General features: G+C 40.6%; 1 protein-coding gene across 2 annotated transcripts in view; it reads right to left on the bottom strand.

Annotated features, from left to right (window-relative positions):
- LOC117762247 (receptor-type tyrosine-protein phosphatase gamma-like) overlaps positions 1 to 23068 on the bottom strand; it is a 372407-nt gene that overhangs the window by 124569 nt on the left and 224770 nt on the right. For both annotated transcript variants that reach the window (XM_034586785.1, XM_034586786.1), the window contains exon 3: positions 8482 to 8664. In XM_034586785.1, coding sequence (XP_034442676.1) covers positions 8482 to 8664 — 183 coding nt within the window. The remainder of the gene's footprint in view (positions 1 to 8481; positions 8665 to 23068) is intronic.

Raw genomic sequence — 23068 nt, 5'->3', positions numbered from 1 at the left:
TCACTATTATTATTTTCATTATAACAACCAAAGTGCTTGATAGTTGTGTGGACTGTTGGGTTTCTCTCTAATCTTCTAAGGTCTGAACTTTTCTATGTAGTGACTTGAGATAATATGTGTTGTGATTCCGGCCCAATACAAATTTGACTTAATTTATATAAATATATATAAATATATATAAATATAATATAAATAGGGGAGCCGCGGCTTTAAATCAACATACATCTAGATTCCTCGGTTTATAGCACCATCAGCCAACAGCCTTCACCTCTACACAGAGAAGCTGTGTGATCAATGTTCATGATGGGTTTATGATTTTTGGGCATTGTGAAACAATCACTAGGTTGCAATAAAAACAGCAAATCAAACTACATGCAAAACATACTCTTTCTACATTTACAAGGTCGTCCCAAAGATGTTGGTTATTAAATTTGACTGAGAATGCTGTTGTAGTTCCCTGATTGGTTGCTCCAAATTGAGATTGAGCGCGTAGTTTTAAAAGTCCTAAACATATTTCAGAGTCTGATTCAGGAGGAAAATCACAATGACAAGAAACAAGCTGCTGTAGCCTTTGAAATGTTACCTGCTGCCTGGAGGGAACGTCTGGAAGCTTAAACGTCCTTCATGTTCACAGCAGATATCCATCTCTTTCCTCTAATAAGAACTTATCAGAATGTGTCTGCAGCTGCTGTTGTGTGATTTGATCAATGTCAATGTTTTGGGGATTTTGTGTATGAAAACAAATATCCAGATTTAATCAGTATCAGCTCTGCGACTGTGAAGCCACACTGACAGACCTTTGGCTCTGTAAATGAGGGACAGCTGGGAGAATTTCCACCCTGTCCCTTTACCAAGCCAGAGTGATATTTGAAAAATTTATTATTTTCATCTTATTTACTCTCACCTAATCTCGTGTACTTACTCTGAAGCAGCAGGAATTGCGGAACCCACTCAGTGACCTTCTCAGAATGGCAGCAAGGTTTTGATAATAAATATGACCTGCGATGATTGCTCAGGTGAACGTCATCTTTTGGTAGATTTAACCGGTTTAAGTTCAAAATAATTAATTCCTATGTTTCCTCCAAGATGTACTGCTGATTAGATAATTATTCGGAAAATTGTAGGACAGATGATTTTGTTTTGACTTTGACTTCACATCACTTTCCACTCACACTTTGGCCTATTGGGGGCGGGGTCTCTTTTCATGCACCAGCAGCAGAGGGGCTATTTACCCTACAAACCTCCAGCTGATATATTCACATAGCTAAAGTACAGCATTTTTATTGAAAAGGTTTTCCATGGTGAGATCAGAGAGTTGGAGACCATACATACATCTGTCATAAAAACCTGTCTGCAGACCTGGACAGCTTCAGGAGGGGGAGAGAACCACACTGTACACTAAATCAGCTCAATTCATTAACACGCATCTCTGTTTCCTTCCTGCATCCACACTAAGGCAGTATTCTTCTCTGTGTCCGGAGCGTGTGTTGCAGATTTAAACGGTTGAATGGCATTAGTAGTTAGTAGTGAAATAGAGCTTTGTAAAAATGCTACTATATCAGTGAAGAGCCTTTCATCATTTTCTTGCTATAACCAAAAACGGCAATGTTTCTTCTTTGCTTTTTTCTATGGTTAGCTTTTAAGCTTCTCATCTGTCCACCACTCATGCCCAGTAGCAGGAGAGTTACTTTTTTTAGCCTTTTAATGTGGACAAATTCCAGAAACAATATGAAACCTCTGGTGTGGATCCATGATTTAGCTGAATCAACGTGGACAAAGCCTCAAACCAGTGTCTCTTAAACAACTGAATTCATATCTGTGCCAACTCTCCTCACTGTGATATCACTGTAAACTTTGATTTGTTAATGACAAATACATGTTGTTACTCAATATGCTATTTATGAAGAAACCAATGAAAGGGCTACCTGGGTATTACAGAACAAGCCAATTGCCTGTCAGTAATTGATTTTAACCATAGATTCAACAGTTAACTTTGAGTTGAAAAGAAAACAAGCAGGTTTTCTTCTTAGAGATATGAGACAAATGTGAAGCCCTGTTCAACAGAGAGGTACCAGCTCCTGCCACTCAGAGTAATAAGTCAGAGTGGAGAGAATGCCAACTCACACAAGTAGGTGAGGGGGAAAAGACTGCAGCATGGTCAAATGTGTGGCAGGATATGGTTGTGAAATCTGATGCAGAGGCCTACCAAAGGGGATTCAGTGGGAACTTAAATCGATGGGTGGTCTATGTGTGAGTTCTTCTCTCTATGTCTCCAAATTTGCTTTTCAGTTTTCCAAGACTGAATGGGTCTTGAATCTATCGTAGTACTGTCTTCCACAAGTGGAATCACGTGGAATGAGTTCGAACATCACTTTAACGTCTGAAGGTTTTTGGTGCTGCTGAAGCCAGAGGAAACACATTCATGGAGCCTCTGTCCAAAGCCCTGTGCCACAGGGTGAGCCTGCACATAAACCCCCGAGTCTTGTCTGTGGGTGATCGAAGGTTTTCATTCATGCTCTGACGCTTTGGCGTTCAACCCACTGAGATGTTTAAACATGTCTGCGGGGTAAGCAAGCTGGGCCCTTCGCCTCTCATCCAGCATATCGTTGTGTGGGCCTGTTTTTCTTGCGAGTGGGGAGGATGAGTGTCTGTGAGAGGTTTCTTCTACTTTGCAGTAAGCTTTGATAGCATAGAACCTGCCAGCACTGCCTTATCAGACACTGACACATGCCAACGAACGGTCTTGCTGCCTCTGCACATACCCTACACTCTTTTGAAGCAGTTTATGTCAATGTGGAAGGGACGTTTCGTAGCCATGTGCCTCTTCGGCTTGCATGGCACCATGTAAGCAACAGTCGACTTCTCCCAGCAGATGACACACAGGGGCTGCTGTTAATACCCCCCATGTAACTGAAGCCATACGACCTGTTGCTTTCATGTTACTGTCCACTAACCTTTAAAAGAAAAAATCTTTATGTGATATGTGATCTGCAGTGAAAAGATCAATTATTTGATAACTTTACACTGTGGTTGTCACTGGAATCCCCCTGGCTTCCTGCACCATTTGGGGACCACAGCCTTCGGACGTCCAGCACATGTCCAGAAGAATCACAAGACACATTTCTGACAGAAAATGAATTCAGACACACTGACAAGGACAGAGCTTCACACACAGAAATACTATTATATATTTACTAGAGCCAGCACTCATATCACCATTGACTGCAGTTCTGCTCTTTGTTAAGATTAAGGATGTGAGTTAAAAAGTGGTGTGCTCTTTGGAGGGATAATGCTTAACCATTAATAACAATAATAACGATTAGATCAGTATATGAGTGAATTTGCACTATGCGTTATGTCATTCAAGTATTTTCTGTTTATTCTGAGGAATAAACTCCAAATGGCAGATGTATGTACACTCCATGAACTTCCCATCAGCATCTCATGCTAATGGGAATTGCAACCCAATAACAAGTAATGAGCCATGTTGGTCGCAGGTAACATTGACAGGGGAAGTATGCAGAAAAAAACCTGGATTAAATCCAACTGTTCGTGTGTTGGCATTGTGCATGAGCTGCTGAGTGCCGCTGCTGGTTTTGCCTTCATCAGTGTTGCGTGCATAAATGTGCAGCCAAAGCTGGACAGTAGTGCTGACACAACATCCAGCATATTATAAATGTGTGACAACACACATTAAGGGGAGTACTGGGGGCAAGGGCAATTGTAATCAGTGTGAGAACAAACTATTTCACAATCATTTTGATAATGACAGAACTATGTGAAGAGCTGTGCCCTACTCTACCAGACTCAATAACTAAAGCTCTAACAGCAGCAACATCATCAGCGTGTGAGGTGAGATGATAATCACAGCCTTAAGGGGCCACTAGCAAAGTTTTACACTTAAGTACTTAAGTACTTCTGTTCCTGTAAAGTGTGGCTTTTAAAAAAAAACTTAATTAAAAATCAAAGTCCTCAGAGTCTGGTCAATAATGTGATAGAATTAGTGTCAATGTGCTCAGTAAAAGCTAAACATAGATGTGAGAGTTAACACAGCATATGTTGCAGACATGTATTCTTGAATCCCAGCACTGATGCATTTAATCATTGCATTTCCATTAGTAAAGCCTTCACACTCATGTTCAACCAGAATGCAAATCAGCTGTCTGACATCATATGACTTGAACCCCAGGAACTCATAAACAGCTGCAGGAGCCACATTTTTTAATTTCCCACGCTGTTTTCTCTGGTTAGCTGTTTTGAAAGTTAGTTGACATTTGCCTGAGTGGATAACTGTCTAATTAATGCTCCCTCTGCAGCAACAAATGGCACCATTAAATGCAAGAATTAAACAGCAGGCATTATGGGGGATTTTAACAGAACACTTGGCATATTCAAAATTGACTGCAAAAGATGTTGTGGGGATAGGAGACCCTCAAGCTAGCACACGGCCCTCCCGGCTGGGAAACTGACACATCAGGGGCAATGTAAACCCCTCCACAAAAACACACCAGAGGTGAACAGCAACTGTGACTTAACTGCTGCCACGCTCATTAAAAGAGCATCTATGAGGCAGCTGTGCAAGACAGAAGGTATAAAGGAGAGATGAGCAGTGCAGGCGTTGGGTTTTCTGAGCTGATGGATGAGCTGCTTCAACCCAGTCTCCTAAATCACACTCATGTACAAGTAAATTGTTTTCCAAGTAATGTTGTGGTGGACGCGTAATCACTGTATTGGGTTCAATTATGTTTCACTGTGTTTTTTGGACTGAATAAAGCACTCCATTTATTAACAGCAGTGAAGTCAACAGGTTGAGATTGATACAAGCTCACTAAGTGCACTCCAGAGACCTGGGTTCACATTCACTGCCCTGCCTGTGCAGCAACAACATCCTAACTTCTCCTGTATGAAACCAGAGCAGGATTTTTCACTGGTCTTAACCACAAGTTCTGAGAAGAAGCATAAAATACATATTATTATACTTAATATTATTATCATTATATATTTAGTATGCACATATTTGTGCCCTCCAAATTTGTAAATAATAAACGCCAAAAATAGGCTGTGGAAGGTATATATAAAAGTAAACATTTTAGAGGCTGCTCACATCATGACATACCAAGTAATTTTTCTTAGACAATTTCAGTAAGTGAAATACATGGATTGTAAGACTTATACATCAGTTCTATTACATTTGCTGATGATATTCATGATCCATAGAGGATAAACTGCATGTTTTAAACCATGTTTACTGTCTCCACCATTGTGGAGACACATATCAGATGTGATAATGCCTAATGACCATTTGGTTTGGTAATGTTGTACTGCAAACCTGATATGTGCATAAATATTGAAAGATTGAAAGAATTTTGAGAGACAGAAAGTGAAAGAGAGGCCAAAACAACAATTAGTGGTTATCACTGTTTGTGCTGTTGAGCGGAATGTGCAGAAAGCTGACAGCCTGTTTCAACAGAGGATGTAACACTTTGCCTTCCCTGTGCCGTACAGTAGTGCAGATAAACAGGATTTCTCCCATATTTAATCTATGTTGGATTCAATAATGTGTGAGTTTTGTTCCAATTAGATATTTTTAAGGTCTGTATCAAAGATTCTATAGAAATTGTAGGAAGTATGCTAGATATTTGGTTATGTATAATCAAGGTCTTGGTGCAAATTATGTTAAGCTAAATAAAGTCTCGAACAAGCTGCAATGTTAAAGTGTTGTACAGGTTACATAAATAATTATGATTTGCTGTATTTAGACCCTTTCCCGTAGTGGGGCTAAAATTGGGCTCAGCAAATGTCCTGGCAATGGCTCTGTCCCATTATACAGGATACTGAGTGCAGGTGGAACTGGCTGTGGCTAAAACAAAGAACTTGGGAACAACAAGATCCAAATCAATCCATCTCAAGTTTACCAGTGCTCTCCTCCTTCTCATTATTTACAGTATACTTTACTTCCCCTGGCATTAAATCGTATCCCACCACTGTCACAGCTTACAACATTATATTTCTTTTTAACCACAATTCTGCAGAGCTCATGAAGCCTGCACAATAATCTGTATTTCATGCCACACTAGCCTCAGGGCTGGCTCTCACATTTTATATTACACTCATGTCTCATTTCATATTTACCCCTTAGCTGGGATAAGCATGTATATTATTCCTCTGTACAGATTGACAGTATACCTGGTATTGTTGCTGTGCGTTGCTGCTAAAATAAAGTCTTCATGTGAAAGCTAACCGTAGACTATCCTGCATTTACTTCACAAGAACAGCTTATAATAAATTGGGGCGACTGTGGCTCAGGGGTTAGAGCGTTCGTCCTCTAACCAAAAGGGCGGCGGTTTGATCCTAGTCTTCCTCAGTCCTCATGTCGAAGTGTCCTTATACTGAACCCCAAATTGCCCCTCCTCATAGAGAAAGTACTGCAGATTGATGCACAGTATGAATGTGTGTTAAGTGGTCATCAAAAATAAAAATAATATATATATATAGCTCAATTAACATGTTCATGCTGACTTATATACTATAGATATTGATTCCCACCTTCCAAAGCTCAGTTTTGTCATAATGTAAACCTAAAGGTTAAGCTTGTCTTTGTCTTCCAATGCTTTTGGGAAACAGAGTCCTACTTTGTAGTCAGTACCAGAGATTAAAGGTGCTGGACAACAATTCAAAAGGAATAGCTTGTCATTTGTCTGATTTGCTTTCTTGAGGAGTAAGATGATAATATTTCTATCACTGGTTCCTGTACAGTTATGATGATACAGCCAGCAGCTGTTAAGACTAATTGATTGAATTTCATGAAATTAATTCATTTCATTTCATGAGAACTGCACAACAATTATCCAGTGCAATGAATTAGGGCATTTTTAGCAACCAGTAATTTCCAAAGCCTTTTCGTAGAAAGGTCTTTAATACAGGGAAAACCATTGATTTTGGCGAAACCCAATTTGTTCATTTAATCAGTAGAATAATTATGGTTTACAATTGACAGCATAGTTTTGTTTACTATTATTCCTTTTCCTTGGCTGGACATAGGCACTTCCTGGAAACTCATGGCCAAGAAATTGGCAGGCAAATATGTAGTAAAACAGTTCATTGCTGTTTTTGGTCTTCTCTTTTTTAAAGGGATTAAGCAAGCAATATTTAATATATGAATCAGCAAGATTAAGTGATCAAGCTCTTACCTTCAGACATTTCTACTCCAGCTGTTTCCCTATTTTCAGACGTTTTGCAAAGCTAACTTTATTGATCTAGTTCTGCAACTCTTTTTTTTCACCATTTTCACTTGCAGATATTCATGAACTTCTTGTCTCAGATGTGTTAATACTTTTATCTATTTCCAAATATGAATTGGATATATCAAATATTGGTGTTTTTTGAATGGATTTGAAATTTCTATTTGTAGGGTCTTTGTTAGTAGAGTTTATAGCATAGGCTTTATTTTATTAAAAAAAAGTAAATCAACAGTACACCTTTAGACAAATTGGGAATGTATTCAAATGTCATCACAGATGAATCCCATATCCTTGGCTGAGCAAGTGATTGGATGTTAAACGGGACTGTGCTAAACACACAGCTGTGCGGTGCTTTGGTTAGCACTCAAGAGTGCTGTCAACAGCTATGCCAACCACCTGTGGCCTCTGCCTCTCAAAAGCCTTTCAACTCCATTTCTCCAGTGAGGGAGAGATCATCCATCTTACTGACAACCTGGAATTGTGAAAAATACCCGTGGCTTACAAGGAGGGTCCTCAAGATGCCATGTGAGCCAAATGCAGATGGCCTGCTGCTGAATCCTACCGGCAGTGACACCTGCCATGGCACTGCTAATACGGATTGCAGCATGTCTGAATGAAAGTGGGATGTGTAATCTTCATCATCAATGACTTGCTACATATTGCACCTGTCTTGTTTCATACTCATGTGCAGGGAAGTGATGCAACAGATGTTTGACATTCAGACACCTGCCAGTATGAGCTGGGATTATCAGAGGCGTCACACTTCAGCTCTTCATTCTCTTTGAACAGTGGTCCATCACAGACTCACTGTATGTGGTTATATGCATTCTGTTGTGAACAATTCTATGAAGAACACCACTCCGTTGTTTTGGGGTTTGTGACCCAATCTTAACTTTAACAAGTCCGAGGTTTGGTTACAAGAGAAACAAAAGATACATAAGAAAACACAAGATAAAATATACTGTATAGACTAAACATTAAAATACTTGAAGTACATTGGACCTACAAGGCATTTTAAATGCTTAACAAATCATATCAGCACTTATTTAATTCTCAGTCTTCCCTATGTCCATATGCTTAGCTATTCCCTTTTAACATTTAGCTGACTGTATACTTCTAAAGCCTCAAACGTTGCAGTCTGTATGAGTGGAGGAAAAAAATGCTTATCCCACATAAATCAAGAGGGTATAACCTGGAACATTTCAATCTGCAGCTTGAGCCTGTATGGTCTTTACTGTACCTGTTTTTCCAGTGTTCTTCATTGATGTCTTATTAGAGGATTCAGACTCAAAGCCCTCCAGTGTCAGTTCCTGAAACTCTGTGGATACTTTGGTATCATGGTCCACAATGTTGATTGGCGACTGGTTTCTCTCTCTGCATTCTGGGTAGGCAGACGCCCAGCCCTCATCTGGTCCATATAGACCTGAGGAAGACACAGGAGGAAACAGGGTCTCAGCACGAGAAAGACACAATTGAATGTGAAACAGACAAAGCTTTAGAAGGCTACATCAGAAATACATGACGTTTCAGAGCCATCTAATGTCACTCAAGAACAGCTGACACTGTGCGACGCAAAGTCATCTGGATTCCAATCAAACATTCCCACAGAATATATACCATGAGTCCCAAACAGAGGCATCAGCTGATAAAGTGAAACATTTTCATTTGTGCAGTAAATAGAACATTTCAAAATGTCATTATCATAAGGTCATGATGTGTGGCTGCCTTTTTGCAACATCATACATATGAAATACATCCTATGGCTGGTTTTGCACTGCTGAGCTCCCTCTCAACTTATCGTCGGACAATCCCTCTGAAATCACTGTCAATCACATTATTTGCTGATAGGGAGCCCTTGAACTCCAGAATGCCAGCCTGTGGGAGTAACTGTCCACAGAGTGAACGCCTGGGGCCAGAGGAGCATTGGAGTCACTTCTTTGCAGAGGCTGTGAGATAAAGATAGTCTGAGGGGAAGGCCAGGACTGAAATGGCACAGGGCCTTGTTTGAACACCTGAGTGTTCAATCAAAGAGTTGGGCTGAAGCCAACGCTGGAGTGGCCAATCAGATGTTCCAGGGACATTCCCAGTGCGCTGCTTAGTTGTTGGGCCAGAGACCCAGTTGGAAACAAAATCATTTAATTTGACAATTGCCATGTTGGTTAACCTACTCTAAAAGTTCAAGTTTCACATCGGGCAGCTGTGACACCACAGCCTCTGGATGGCAATAGAGTGGATGAATGCTGCTACCTATGGGACCAAGTCATTTCATCATGTGAGGTAGCAATCAGTGTCATTGGAAGTGTTAAAAGGGAGATGATGGATATTAAAAAAGGTGAAGAGGTGCTAGAAAGGCCAGGTTATAAAGAAGAGGGGCTGTGGAGGATGACATGGCTAAACCGACGAGCTAAACTAACGGAGTACACAGCAGGTGGCGAGAGAGACATGTTGATGAGACTGGTAATTATAACAGGAATGTCACGTTGCCACCCTCTTAGTAGAATTCGTCAAACAAAATGTAATCTGAAGAAAAAACAAAACATAGAGCATTTAAACCATGACCCATGCATGCGGTAAAAGAGCACTTCAGTAATGATCAGACCTGCTATTAACATGCATCTCAGGTGATGAAGATACAGCTGTGAATTTGTAAGCTGACACCTGGCATTAGAATCTGTCTCAGCATGTGTCTCCTGTGAACACAGATCTCAATTCTCTGCTCTATATGCATATACACACATACACCATTTCTGTCCTGTGTTTGTGGTATTTGCACCAGCTGCAAATACTGTCATGAAGTATGGAAATAGGGACACATGTACATCAGAGGATGGAAAAACGTGAAAACTTAAGACCCGTAGAGATAAGCACTGATGCTGATTGTCTAATGCTACACAGGTGGATGTGAAACATGTATTGTCTTGCAACCAAATGGCCATACATCATAGGCAAGTAAAGAAGAAGCATAAGACTATGGAGACATTACAAAAGACACAGGCAAACCTAGATTTAGTTAGTTAATTAGTTAGTTTATTCAGAAGAGAGGCTGCTAATGCCTTGAAAACATACTGTGAATTGTTGCATTAGGCAAAGGCTCCCTCGACTCGACCACAAAAATACATCATCAGTAAAGATGTGGATATCATGAGCCAGGTGATAAAGGGCATCTTTGCAGATGAGTATAGACATGCAGGCATGTTTTCAGTCCAGATACTACCCAGAGGACCAATTCAAGACCCACTGGTTCCTATGGTGTCATGAGATACATCACACATCGCACCTGACTGTGGAATTTCAGAGTTGTTACACAAGCTCAGAATAAACACTGCACATGTGGGTAACTTCAGTGATGTAGCTGACAACACCAAGGACTCTCTGTACTCCTTTAAGACTCTCTCCAAGCAACAGAGATAGGACATAAGGACATACTGTATTCTGAGAATGGTACTGGGAGATACAGTGGGCATTTTTCTATAAAGTGCACTTTCTCTCAAAGGCATATGCCAAGGTGGGACGAGGCAAGTGATGATAAATGTCACAGGGGACTGTGGGGAAACCAGGGGAAACCAGGTTGTGGGCTAAGGTCCAGGCTCTTGCTAAGGTCTTTGGATGTTTCAGTAATTACAGGGATACCTTTTTTTGTTGGCCTGCTACTGACCTTAGCCTCAGCTGAGGGAGAGAGGAGTGTGAGGACAGCAGTGGGGAACAAAAGGAGAGGGATACATCCAAGCTCTTCTTCATGTTTGAGACTGCCCCTACTGTTGAGGGGGTTGAGGGGACAGAGAGCAGCGTAAGAGATAGGTCAAGGGATTTGAGGGAGTGAAAGGAGCAGCTGATGGATCTATGGGTTGGGCCCATCAAAAGCCGCAAGAGAAAAACAGCTTTGACTGCACTCTCAGGAAAACATCTTTGAAAAAAAGAAAGATGTGCCACAAGCCCATAGAATAGGACATGATGCTTACTTTGAGGTCAATGTGCACAATGTCATTCTGGACACTGTGACAGATAGCATACTTTGGTGGGTTTTCAACTAACATGAAACTTCCCTCAGACTTTTCTGGCCTTGATCCTGAAAAACTTTGCTTAAATAAGAGCAAATGGGCCCAGGGGCTCAGCTCTCCAAGGAATCGGCAAACGTCTGCTTATGTCTGATGACAGAGCTGCTCTTGGCACATTTCATGCTGAGCTGTCTAGTCGTCTCTGGTGGGTTATACCGTCAGCACAGGTAATGAGATACCACTAAGAGATGAGGAGGATAGCGATGGACCATCATTTTGTAAATGGAGCCAGACGTAAGGATCTGTCCAACCCACAAACACTATGCCATTTGTATTCATCTCAACCTCTCACAACTCACTGATGACGACCATGTAATTGGACTGGCATATAAGTTTCTGTTGACACTTTCAATCACTCTCGCTGTCAATGAGGGACTCTTCTCAACAGTAAAGTTCGTTAAGAACAGGCTAATAACTTCTCTGACTCAGCAGCACTTAAAGGCCTTCATGCTAATGTGCACTGCAAAGGAAATCCTCATGGCCCTATGGCCAGTAAGACAGAAATAAATACAGTTGCACAAACGGGTGTATTGCTTAGGCAGTTGTTGATGCTGCAGGGCTCTGTCACTTCCATGTCTGAGTGTAAACCAGAGCTCGTATAGAATGCTGCCATTGGCCTTTCTTTATGAAAAAGTGAAATACAAATTGAATTTACAATTATTTGACTGAAGTTTTGTTAACTAAAACAGTATGATATGCTTACACATATTTGAAAGAGAACGAATGCCATTTCAATTCTTGCCCTTGTTCACCATGATAATGGAATGGTCTTGGGCAAGAAGCTCTCCGACTGAAATGTAGCCCATCTCTGCCCAACGCTGTGGCGACTGGGCACACTGGGGACACGCTGCTGCCTGAGGCGTCCCAACCCCACTCCTGACATGAGTAATTAAAAACCAACACTGTTTATAATGCAACTCAGTGTATACTTGTTTATAAGTGGAGGTTTAAAGACACATCTTTTTATGGTGGCTGTAAAATGTAGTGGTGAAACTCGAACTTCTGGAGAAGTATGAACAACCAATCAAATTATAATTTCACATTGTATTAAATATTCAGCCTTGAAACATAGCCCTACTCAGTGGTATGTTGTGCTGTATAATCTGTGTAATTTATCCAGATTAGGTAAGTGATTTCTAAGTCAATGTTTGATATTTAACAATCCTGTGATTCTAAAAAAATATATACGAATGACTAGGCCGGGTTGACAACAGGTGTGGCTGTAACAGCAGTCCGACAGAGAGGACTGAACCTTTCCATATTCAGACAGCAGAGAAAAAGTCTAAACAGACTGTAACACGCAGCGGACACAAAAACCTGCAGCAGCATGAGATGCTATTAATTCATTTGATGGATTAACAATCAGTCAGAGAGGAGAAGAGCAACAATATAACAAACAGCCTATATGTACATATTAAGAATGAATGTGAAGTTAATAAGTAATAATAATTAATGTATATATTTCAACAACATTCTGAAATATAAATATCATGATATTATTCACAGTCCAGTTTCCTCCTTGTGGACCAAAAGTAAAAAAACATGTAGCCACCTGGCTGATAGAAATACAAAAGACAATGTTGTCACCTATTAAATATTTGTGGATCAAATTCCAATCTTCTCGACTAAACTGCTCTAAACCTGAGTGAAATATCATTTCACAGCTATTATATGGTAAATTTGAAAAACATAGAACCTTCAAGGTTGATATAACACCTGGTTATTCATGCTTCTATATTTATAAAAACATATTTGTTTTGAGCTTGATCTCTGATTGGTTGGCTTCATGAATGGATTTCTGCTTGGACTGATTCTTTTCTGTGAAAAACATGATCAGCCTGGCCTGCCCTCTCACAGTATCCGACAAATTCTGGTCCCCACAGTTAATTTTAATGGATGGAGAAAATAGTACTCTTGCCAATGTGATTTCTGCGAAATCATTTAGAAATGTGTACCTTTTTATACACTATTAGTGGATTTCTGACCAGATGTACACTACCGTTCAAAAGTTTGGGGTCACCCAGACAATTTCGTGTTTTCCATGAAAACTCACACTTTTATTTATCAAATGAGTTGCAAAATGTATAGAAAATATAGTCAAGACATTGACAAGGTTAGAAATAATGATTTTTATTTGAAATATTAATTTTGTTCTTCAAACTTTGCTTTCGTCAAAGAATGCTCCATTTGCAGCAATTACAGCATTGCAGACCTTTGGCATTCTAGCTGTTAATTTGTTGAGGTAATCTGTAGAAATGTCACCCCACGCTTCCTGAAGCACCTCCCACAAGTTGGATTGGCTTGATGGGCACTTCTTGCGTACCATACGGTCAAGCTGCTCCCACAACAGCTCAATGGGGTTGAGATCTGGTGACTGCGCTGGCCACTCCATTACAGACAGCATACCAGCTGCCTGCTTCTTCCCTAAATAGTTCTTGCATAATTTGGAGGTGTGCTTTGGGTCATTGTCCTGTTGTAGGAGGAAGTTGGCTCCAATCAAGCGCTGTCCACAGGGTATGGCATGGCGTTGCAAAATGGAGTGATAGCCTTCCTTATTTAAAATCCCTTTTACCTTGTACAAATCTCCCACTTTACCAGCACCAAAGCAGCCCCAGACCATCACATTACCTCCACCATGCTTGACAGATGGCGTCAGGCACTCTTCCAGCATCTTTTCACCTGTTCTGCGTCTCACAAATGTTCTTCTGTGTGATCCAAACAGCTCAAACTTTGATTCGTCTGTCCATAACACGTTGTTCCAATCTTCCTCTGTCCAATGTCTGTGTTCTTTTGCCCATAACAATCTTTTCTTTTTATTGGCCAGTCTCAGATATGGCTTTTTCTTTGCCACTCTGCCTAGAAGGCCAGCATCCCGGAGTCGCCTCTTCACTGTAGACGTTGACACTGGCGTTTTGCGGGTACCATTTAAAGAAGCTGCCAGTTGAGGACCTGTGAGGCGTCTATTTCTCAAACTAGAGACTCTAATATACTTGTCTTCTTGCTGAGTTGTGCACCGGGGCCTCCCACTTCTCTTTCTACTCTGGTTAGAGCCCGTTTGTGCTGTTCTCTGAAGGGAGTAGTACACACCGTTGTAGGACATTTTCAGTTTCTTCGCAATTTCTCACATGGAATAGCCTTCATTTCTAAGAACAAGAATAGACTGGCGAGTTTCACATGAAAGTTCTCTTCTTCTGGCCATTTTGAGAATATAATCGAACCCACAAATGTGATGCTCCAGATACTCAACTAGCTCAAAGGAAGGCCAGTTTTATAGCTTCTCTCACCAGCAAAACAGTTTTCAGCTGTGCTAACATAATTGCACAAGGGTTTTCTAATCATCCATTAGTCTTCTAAGGCGATTAGCAAACACAATGTACCATTAGAACACTGGAGTGATAGTTGCTGGAAATGGGCCTCTATACATCTATGTAGATATTTCATTAAAAACCAGACGTTTCCACCTAGAATAGTCATTTACCACATTAACAATGTATAGAGTGTATTTCTGATTAATTTAATGTTATCTTCATTGAAAAAAACTGTGCTTTTCTTTGAAAGTAAGGAAATTTCTAAGTGACCCCAAACTTTTGAACGGTAGTGTATATGACAGGTGCATTTGATTTTTATTCCAACAATGTTTATTGAGATTGAAAAAGAGATTTTATTTTCTCAATGGACCCTTTACCTGGTTAAATACAGGACACAGAGAGGATATTAAAAAGCAGAAAAACTCGATCTGATCTTTCCTGAGTTAAAGTTAACTTCAAACACGTCCTAAATCACAAATGGGCCTTGATGGAAGTGTGGTTTGCTGTTCCTTATGTTCAACCACTGGATCTTAATCTACTCTTTAGCTGTTCTTTAACGTGAACACACTCACTACAGTTGGGATATTCTGATTTTGAAAATGAAAACATCTGAATGATTGTACTTAAAAGCCTACAAATCTTAATTTTTAATCAAATGTGCTATATTTTGAGGTATTATGTTGTAGGTATCACCATGTGTACTTTCTCAGAATGAAGAGATAAGACAGACTTAAATGGCATGGCATTTAAAGTGACTCACCTGCCATCCTGTTGTGCTTTACAGCAAAGTGGTGTACTATTCCTACATTTGTCTCAGACGTGTATTCTGAGATGGAAAACCTAGATAATAGGCCACCTTATTAATTGGTCTATATTCAGACCTTCATTCCGATATTCTCCTTTATGTTAGGCTCAGAGCTGCTGCGCTTTGGTGCCATCATGTCCTATAAAAGCAGCGCTGTGAGTCCTACAGACCTATAATTCTCCTGTCAGTGGAAACTAGTTGAACTCTAAAATGTGGAGAACAAGACATGAGCTGTTAAAAAGCAGCTTTCACAGAGACATGACTGACAATTAGGTGAAGTGTACTGCTTTGACATGTAATGGAATACGTACAGTACAGAAATAGCTCAAGATGGTACATCTCTTCAAAATCAAAGTCATCTTCACAGTCAAATTCTGCTGTAGTGGATTTTGAACTGTGCAAAGGCCAATGAATGGTCACAGTCAACTACCTTGTCACAGGCTTATTTCTTGTCTAGTACTCTCAACTGCAGACAAATGCAATTTCATCTCTGTCTCAATTTAGCAGTTGGTTATGTTGTTTAAGGTTGATTTGGATGTTTTTATGTCATTAAAATGTTTTAATGAGTTTAAAACCATGGTGCTATTAGCCTTTGCATCTAATGATAATGTATAGAAAGTTCTTTATAAATACAGACTACGTTGAAGTCTTTACTCTAGAGAAATCAGAAAAAACTATTTAATGTGACAGGCTGAGGCTGTGATATACATCTGTTATCAAACAGTTTATAACATGCAGCTGATGCTGAGCAACATTAGCATTTATCACCAGTCAGATTTCACCTCGTGAATCTATCTGTCTGTATTTGTTTTGGCAAGAGAGAGGCAGTTTTGAATAATCTGGCAGATCTTAATCGACTTGTGGACATATTACCTCACCTGGAGGGTGTCACAATTTTGCAAGTAATAAAATTAATAATCTAATATATATTAATTAGCATAATATCTGTCTCCACTACATTCACCAGCTCGCAGCTAACTTTGTTTGTCTGCCATTTGATACTGGATAGACTGTGAACATTAGACTTATAGAGCTGTTTCACCTTATGGTGCGTTCACACCAAACACAAAGCACATTTTCATGTTGTGTTACTTGATACCTGTTGTGGAAGCCAGCACCGTTGTGTGTGGGTTAACACAACCATCCTGAGTCGCACACAGCTCAGGGAATTTCACAGCCTACTCCAGGAGCTGCGTCTGGATGACTGTCAATTCCAGCGCTATACTCAGGGCTGATCAGGTTACTGGTTAGATGAACTGCTAGCTCGGATTGGTGCCATGACCCGAGTATGGTGAGTTTCATCATCAATGCTGATCGGCTATTGTGACATCGCGTCACACAAATCTTTTGCTCAAGTTCAAATATTTCAACACACAATAGAAGAGAGTTGTCTATTTGTATCTTTGCATTGACTTCGTATGTGATTGGTGTAAACACAGCATTAGCTTTTCCATAGGCCTTTCACCAGCATCTAACTGATTTGTACGATTTAACACATGAAAAGTATAGAACATAGAGTAATTACACTGTTATCATATTCCATATGATAACCACTCAAGATATCACATGTCACCAGTCTGAACAAATGCCAGAGTTGAAGATTGTTACATATAGAGGATATAATGAAATTATGTTTTGTTATCCCAGCGATCTTTAGAAGTGGCCTCAAAACTGCATTCCAAAGCTGCCATTTGCCACTTCTATATTGGCAGTTGAGCAGAAATGCATTTATTTGCTATTTTCACATGCCAGTTAGAAAATCAAATCTAAAAGCAACTTGAAAAGACACAGCCTCCATAACTGATTTATTTACTGATAAACATAGTGACAGCTGGAGAAAGGTCCAGCTCCTGTCTATGCCTCTGACTGTGTTTTTTGTTTGTCTGGCATTTTTAAAGGAATCCAGGCATGAATACCATCTCTTACTGTACATCCCACTCACTCTTTTTCTTTCACTGAAACATCACAGTTACTGTATCTGCATAATATCCACTCAGTAACTGAACATTTTCCATAACTATATATGTCTGAGAACAACTGAGTGATTACATTGCAGGGGATTTTAATGACTGCATGCCCACACTTTTGCCCTTTTGACAGGCAGAGGATGATGTGATATGATGAAAGACACAGCTGCGGAAAATCACAAAGTCAAAAAACATGGAGAACATCAAGAGGCGAGCCGGACAGATATATACAGGGCGAGGGAAGGAGGGCAGATGAGGTCAACGCCATGGAAACAGCAACAGAGAAAACTGATTTATATGTACACACACACATTCTCTCACACACATACACACTGTCTTCTACATTATCACAGAAATTAGTTGCGAACACACACTCACACATAAATACCGTTAGGCCTATAGATTGGAGCTGTCAAAAGAGTGCATATACATTTTTCATTTTGATTAAGTATTGTAGATAATTCAAGTGTAAAACTCAGTTTAATCTCACTTTAAGCACCTTGACCACACGTGGGTGCTTCTTAACTGGAACTGGATTGCACTTGACCCTATGAGTTAAATATATAACTTCAGTGGATGGCAGCAGTGCAACATGTTAGAGCAGGATGTTGGTGCAATTCAAAGATCCAGAGGGTGACGCTTCTATGCAGGACTTCACTTACCTGCGTAAGTACTTGTGCTCTTGTTCAGCCCTTTTTTGACGATTTTATTTCTCAAAACGAAACATGGCTCAGCCCATTCTGTGCTATGACATCTCTTCAGTCCAGTTCAGACAGAGAGTCAACAACAGAAAGACTCACCCAGTTTACATGGATAAGATACTGCAAAGAAACAAACGCCATGTTTTGTGTGTGCCTCTATCACTATGGCTCATCATTACTTATTTAAATTCCAAAGCAGTCCTGGTGTCTTCATATATAATAAACAATTATCTATATACAATTATCAAAAACAAATGTTTACTCACAGAAAATGTAAGTTATTCTAAATATTTAATTCCCACTACTGTTTATATTAACACTAAATAAATGACTAATAAAAACAAAAATCTGTCCTGTCAATCCCTTCGGTGTAACTGTGGAGTAGATCAGGTTCATCAGGTTACACTACAATGCTCTGAAAAGTAATTTGGGCACAAGTTTCTTTCTTTTTCACATTTGAGCAGCGGTCTTTCCTGTTTGGATTCAACCCCGCTTATTTTTTTTAAAATGTCTTTCCATTCCAGCCTTCTTTTTAGCCAACACTCAATCAGCAACATCTATAATGTACTTATTCTCCATGAGACGGAAAACAACACTGAGCCTCTCATGGATGGATCATTATCTGCATTTCACACTGAACTGGTCAGTCAAGCATTACAACAAACTGGATATACTGAATGCCTGAAGAAGACCTCAGCTGCAAATTGGCTATGTCAACAGAAAGTGATCCGATCTCTGTCTGAGCCTCTCCTTCTGCTGCCCACTCACAGCAGCTCTCACTATATGCACCCCGCTCGCTCTAAACTCTGCCCTTAATTGAAAGCAATACTGGGCTCCAGGGCTCTAAAATGAATTTGTCTATGATTACTCATACCCTGGCGCGTTGCAAGCACGGGGTAATGTCTCCTTCATTGAATTAGGCGGCATCCTGTTCTCCTTCCCATCTCCGTCCTTGCCCAGGGGCAGCTATTGATTGAGGTGGTCTGGCTTTCGTATAAGGCTAGCATTACCTATGGATCCAGACAGCCGTGGCCCGCCCGGCAAGTGCAGTGGAAGGGAAAATGTGAAGCGATTAGTCACTGCCTTAATACAGCTAATTTCTGCTGAAAGCAGCAGTATGGGCGAGTGCAAAGGTAAAGGAGGAAGGGAGAGAGGGGACTAGCCTAACTGCTAAAGCTCTAACCTCAATCACACACCTGGATAATGGTGAGAAGTATGCGTGCTGAATCGGTGGACTCACAAGGGTACTGAACCTAGACATCTACTTCCCTCTGTTTCCATTATGCTCTGGCCCTGTCTGCATGTGTCGGAATGTGTAGGAGTGTAGTACAAAACAGCTTGTAATTCATACTGGTATAATTTTACAGTGACATGGTATGATGGCTGTCCAAATTAAATCCATGACAGCCACATTGCAGTGTGAATTTATGTGTATGTGTGCCTGCGTGCAAGCATTATAGTCTTTCAATATCAAATCTTCAGTCAGTCCTGCTTGGACTTTGTCATTAACTTGCACATTACACATTACTGAAGGTCAGTCTCAGCATAAGGACTAGGAGCAGGAGAAACTGCTAGTGAAGCTTATTAAATGGTCAAAATACCAGTTATCAACAAGTCTTATTTAAATAAGGTCTAGCAAGCAAGTCAACACATCAGCTGAGTCAAACCTGGCAACCCCATGATGCAAACAGAATATCTGGAGTGATGCATGCAGCCACTGGATGGAGAGGCAGTGGCACACAGGGCTGGTGTTTACGGATTTATCTGTAACATGCCCATATGTTGAAAACCAGATGAAGCAAACCTTCTCTCTCTCTATCTCATACACACACACACACATGCACTATAGCAGTGCTTCCAAACAAACAGATGGTATCCCCTGCAAGGTCAAATGTCACAGATAGGGGGTCGTTTGAATGGAAATTGGTCAAAGTCACGTGAGAAGACAGAGAAATGGGCAGGTAATTAATGAATTAAGTCTTCATCAAGTTAATGTTCTGTATCAGTCCCTTCTCTGAGGATTAACTTGTACTTATCTACATTCTACATTGTCTGGCTGCTGCTGGACAAAGATGTTGTGTGTTTTCACTCCAGGTGAGGATTGTAAAACAGAGACGGGTTAGGGAGACTGGCACTGACCGCATTCAGAGATTACAACTAATACCCCCGCTTCACTGGATTGGTTCCTCTCCTCCAAATCCAGGCATCCTCAGCATACAGGCCAACTCCTCAGTGCATTGATTTCTGCCATTTCCCCACTAATCCTGATGGAATCAGTGCTGAGAGAGAGGATCTCTTAGTGCCTGCTGAGAGGAAGCTTCCTGCCAAATGGAAAAGAGAAACATGCCACACAAAGCTTTCTGTCTCCCTCCATCTTGTTATTTCCACGCTTGAGGAGACCTTTCTGACGTGAGTGGTTAATTGCAGGAGATGGACATATGGCGAGAGTGCGTCTCAGTTTTTCCTGGACAGAATATGAATCGGCATGAAAGATTGCTCTCTGTTTTCCTCCCCCAGCCTCCCTCCTGTTCTCAGTCTCACCGGAACACCTTGATTTCTGTTATTCTCAAGTTTGTCAGACTTCTCTTGACAGCAAATTTCTTCCAAAGGTGTTTTCTTTGTGAAAAAAAAACGAAAAAGCTTTTGTCTTTAGAGGCTTGCAGTCCATAACTGTGGCCATTAGGAAACTTTTTTTTCCATACAGTCTTGTATCTTGTTTATGCAGCAAATTGGAATCATGGCAGGTGTTTCAGTTTGAAGTGAGCGAGGTCGTCGGCACAGCATCTGCTTCAAGAACGGTCCTTAATTGACTGAAAAGCCTCAAACTGTCTCAAAGGTCAGGAGCAGCCGCCACGTGCATTTACAAAGTGAATAATTGACGTCGATGAAGAGTAGATTGCTGACAATCTGAGGTGGAAGTTGCACAAGAGCAGCAGGAATCTCAGATGAGAGAGAATGTCCTCCCCTCCCCTCCTCTCTCTGTTTACCTGAGTGACAGTTAATCTTGGCTAATCTTAGCTTTCCTCACTGTGGCAACCGTTCCTTTATTGTGTGCCTCTCATTATGTTCAGCCTGTCTGCCATCTCCCCCTTTGGAGTGGTCAATGGAGAACAATCAGTCCGTCTCCGCGCTGGATTCAACCTCAAAGAGGCTTTTTTAATAATTAGACACATTCAAACATTTGCTATTATTACGACTCCTGGGCCCCGTGCTATAGGTTTCTCTTCTCCCTTCTGAGTTCTATTCCAGCATATTGCAGGACCTGCAGCTTTTGTGCAAAACACACATAATGGCTTACATTTTGCAGCTCCGTTAAGACTTGCTGTAACCCCCCCCCCCCCCCGCTTTTTTTTGTTTTCACAGAAACTTTGAAAAAGTGAGCAGAGCCTGAGGCATTCTCAGATTTGATCGGAGCTGTTTATTTTAATCATTTTACTTATTTAACTGTTCAAATGATTGATTGTCATCTTGTCTTGTTCATTATCATATTGTGATTAAACCCACTCTCCTTTGAATCAAGCAAAAAACAAGAGGGGGAACATACTGCCAAGGTCCTCCGTTTGGAGTACAGATCTGTCTTCTTAGTTATGTGTTCAGAGGAGGCTGTTCACTGTGATTAACGTAAAGGGATAGTTCACCCAAAAATGAAAATTCACTCATTATCTCCTCACCACTATGCCAATGGAGGGGTAGGTGAAGTGTTTGAGTCCACAAAACCCTTTTGGAGTTTCAGGGGTAAACAGGGTCGCAACCAAATCCAATACAATCGAAATAAATGGTGACCGATTCTTAAAATGTAAAAGAACAACAGAAAAAACTGCAAATGCCTCCATACTGCTGGTGTGGTGTCATCCAAGTGTCCAGAAGCCCCGACATTCAAATCTGACTTGAGACGTCATCATTTACACCATGTTTTTAGCCTAAATGTCCTCTGTGATCCATGTTTGAACCCTGCTCTAGAGGATGATAACAGAGGACATTTTCTGTTTTTTTTTCTATGAAGAAGTGGTCACCTTCAATGGTATGATAAGGACTCACAGATGACAAGTAATAATTCTGAAGTAGCTCCGGAGCATCACCTCAGGCTAAGCAAATGGTCCATTCAAAACGGGCAGTTTTGGAATGGACACTGCAGCAGTTGTCATGAGGTCTGTCAATACCCACGATGTGAACCTTAGATTTGATTAAACTGTTGTTCCTGAATTCGTACCTCCTCGTTAAAATGTATTAAATAATCAGTTTGTTCTCTGTCTGTCACTCAAAAGTATCACTTAAGTTATTCAGCCCGTCCATTCAAGTCATCTCTCCTGACAGTGGGTTTCTTCACAGGATGACGTGTGTTAGACATTTGTGGTTGCTGCAAGAATGAATAAAAGAAGAGATGGATGACAGATCAGAGAGGACCATCACTTTTAACTGGCAAGCACAGTCTCCGTCAGACTCCGTTCTAATTAGCAGTACGTTTTTTGGGGCTACCGTCATAATGCATCTACACAGTGGCAGTGTGCTCCCTGGTGGGGCAGTGCACCGGCTCTCTGACAGGCCACGACTGTAGCAGCCACATGGGGTTTTATATTTGACAGCATGAGAATACTGTTGTTAAAATTCAGTGTGTTACTTTGCCTTATGGTCTGACCAGCTGCCTTGATGGCCACATTAACATCTTGACGTTTATGAATATGGGCAGAGGACAGAATATTGTTTCAGGAAGAAAAGTTAACATTGCAGCAGGGGGAGCAGCCTTTCATTTTAAATATAACAAAAAAACAACCAAAATGTTGAATTTGTAACTTGTGTCTTAATACAAAGGAGAGTGGCAGAAACATATTGACACTCATCTGCCATCTGTTGAACTCATTATTTCATTAATCCATTCCTTAGATAAGCTATTTTTCTTTTATTGTTCCTCCATTGATTGAACAACACTTGCAGCAGCTGGAATAAAGCTTGTTTATGATTATGACCTACTTGGATAAGCATGTATTGATTGG

The sequence above is a fragment of the Hippoglossus hippoglossus genome, chromosome 5 (assembly GCF_009819705.1).
Source record: "Hippoglossus hippoglossus isolate fHipHip1 chromosome 5, fHipHip1.pri, whole genome shotgun sequence".
In the NCBI taxonomy this organism is placed as follows: domain Eukaryota; kingdom Metazoa; phylum Chordata; class Actinopteri; order Pleuronectiformes; family Pleuronectidae; genus Hippoglossus; species Hippoglossus hippoglossus.
Note: the sequence above shows the minus strand (reverse complement) of the source record. Positions and strands in the feature narration are given on the sequence as shown.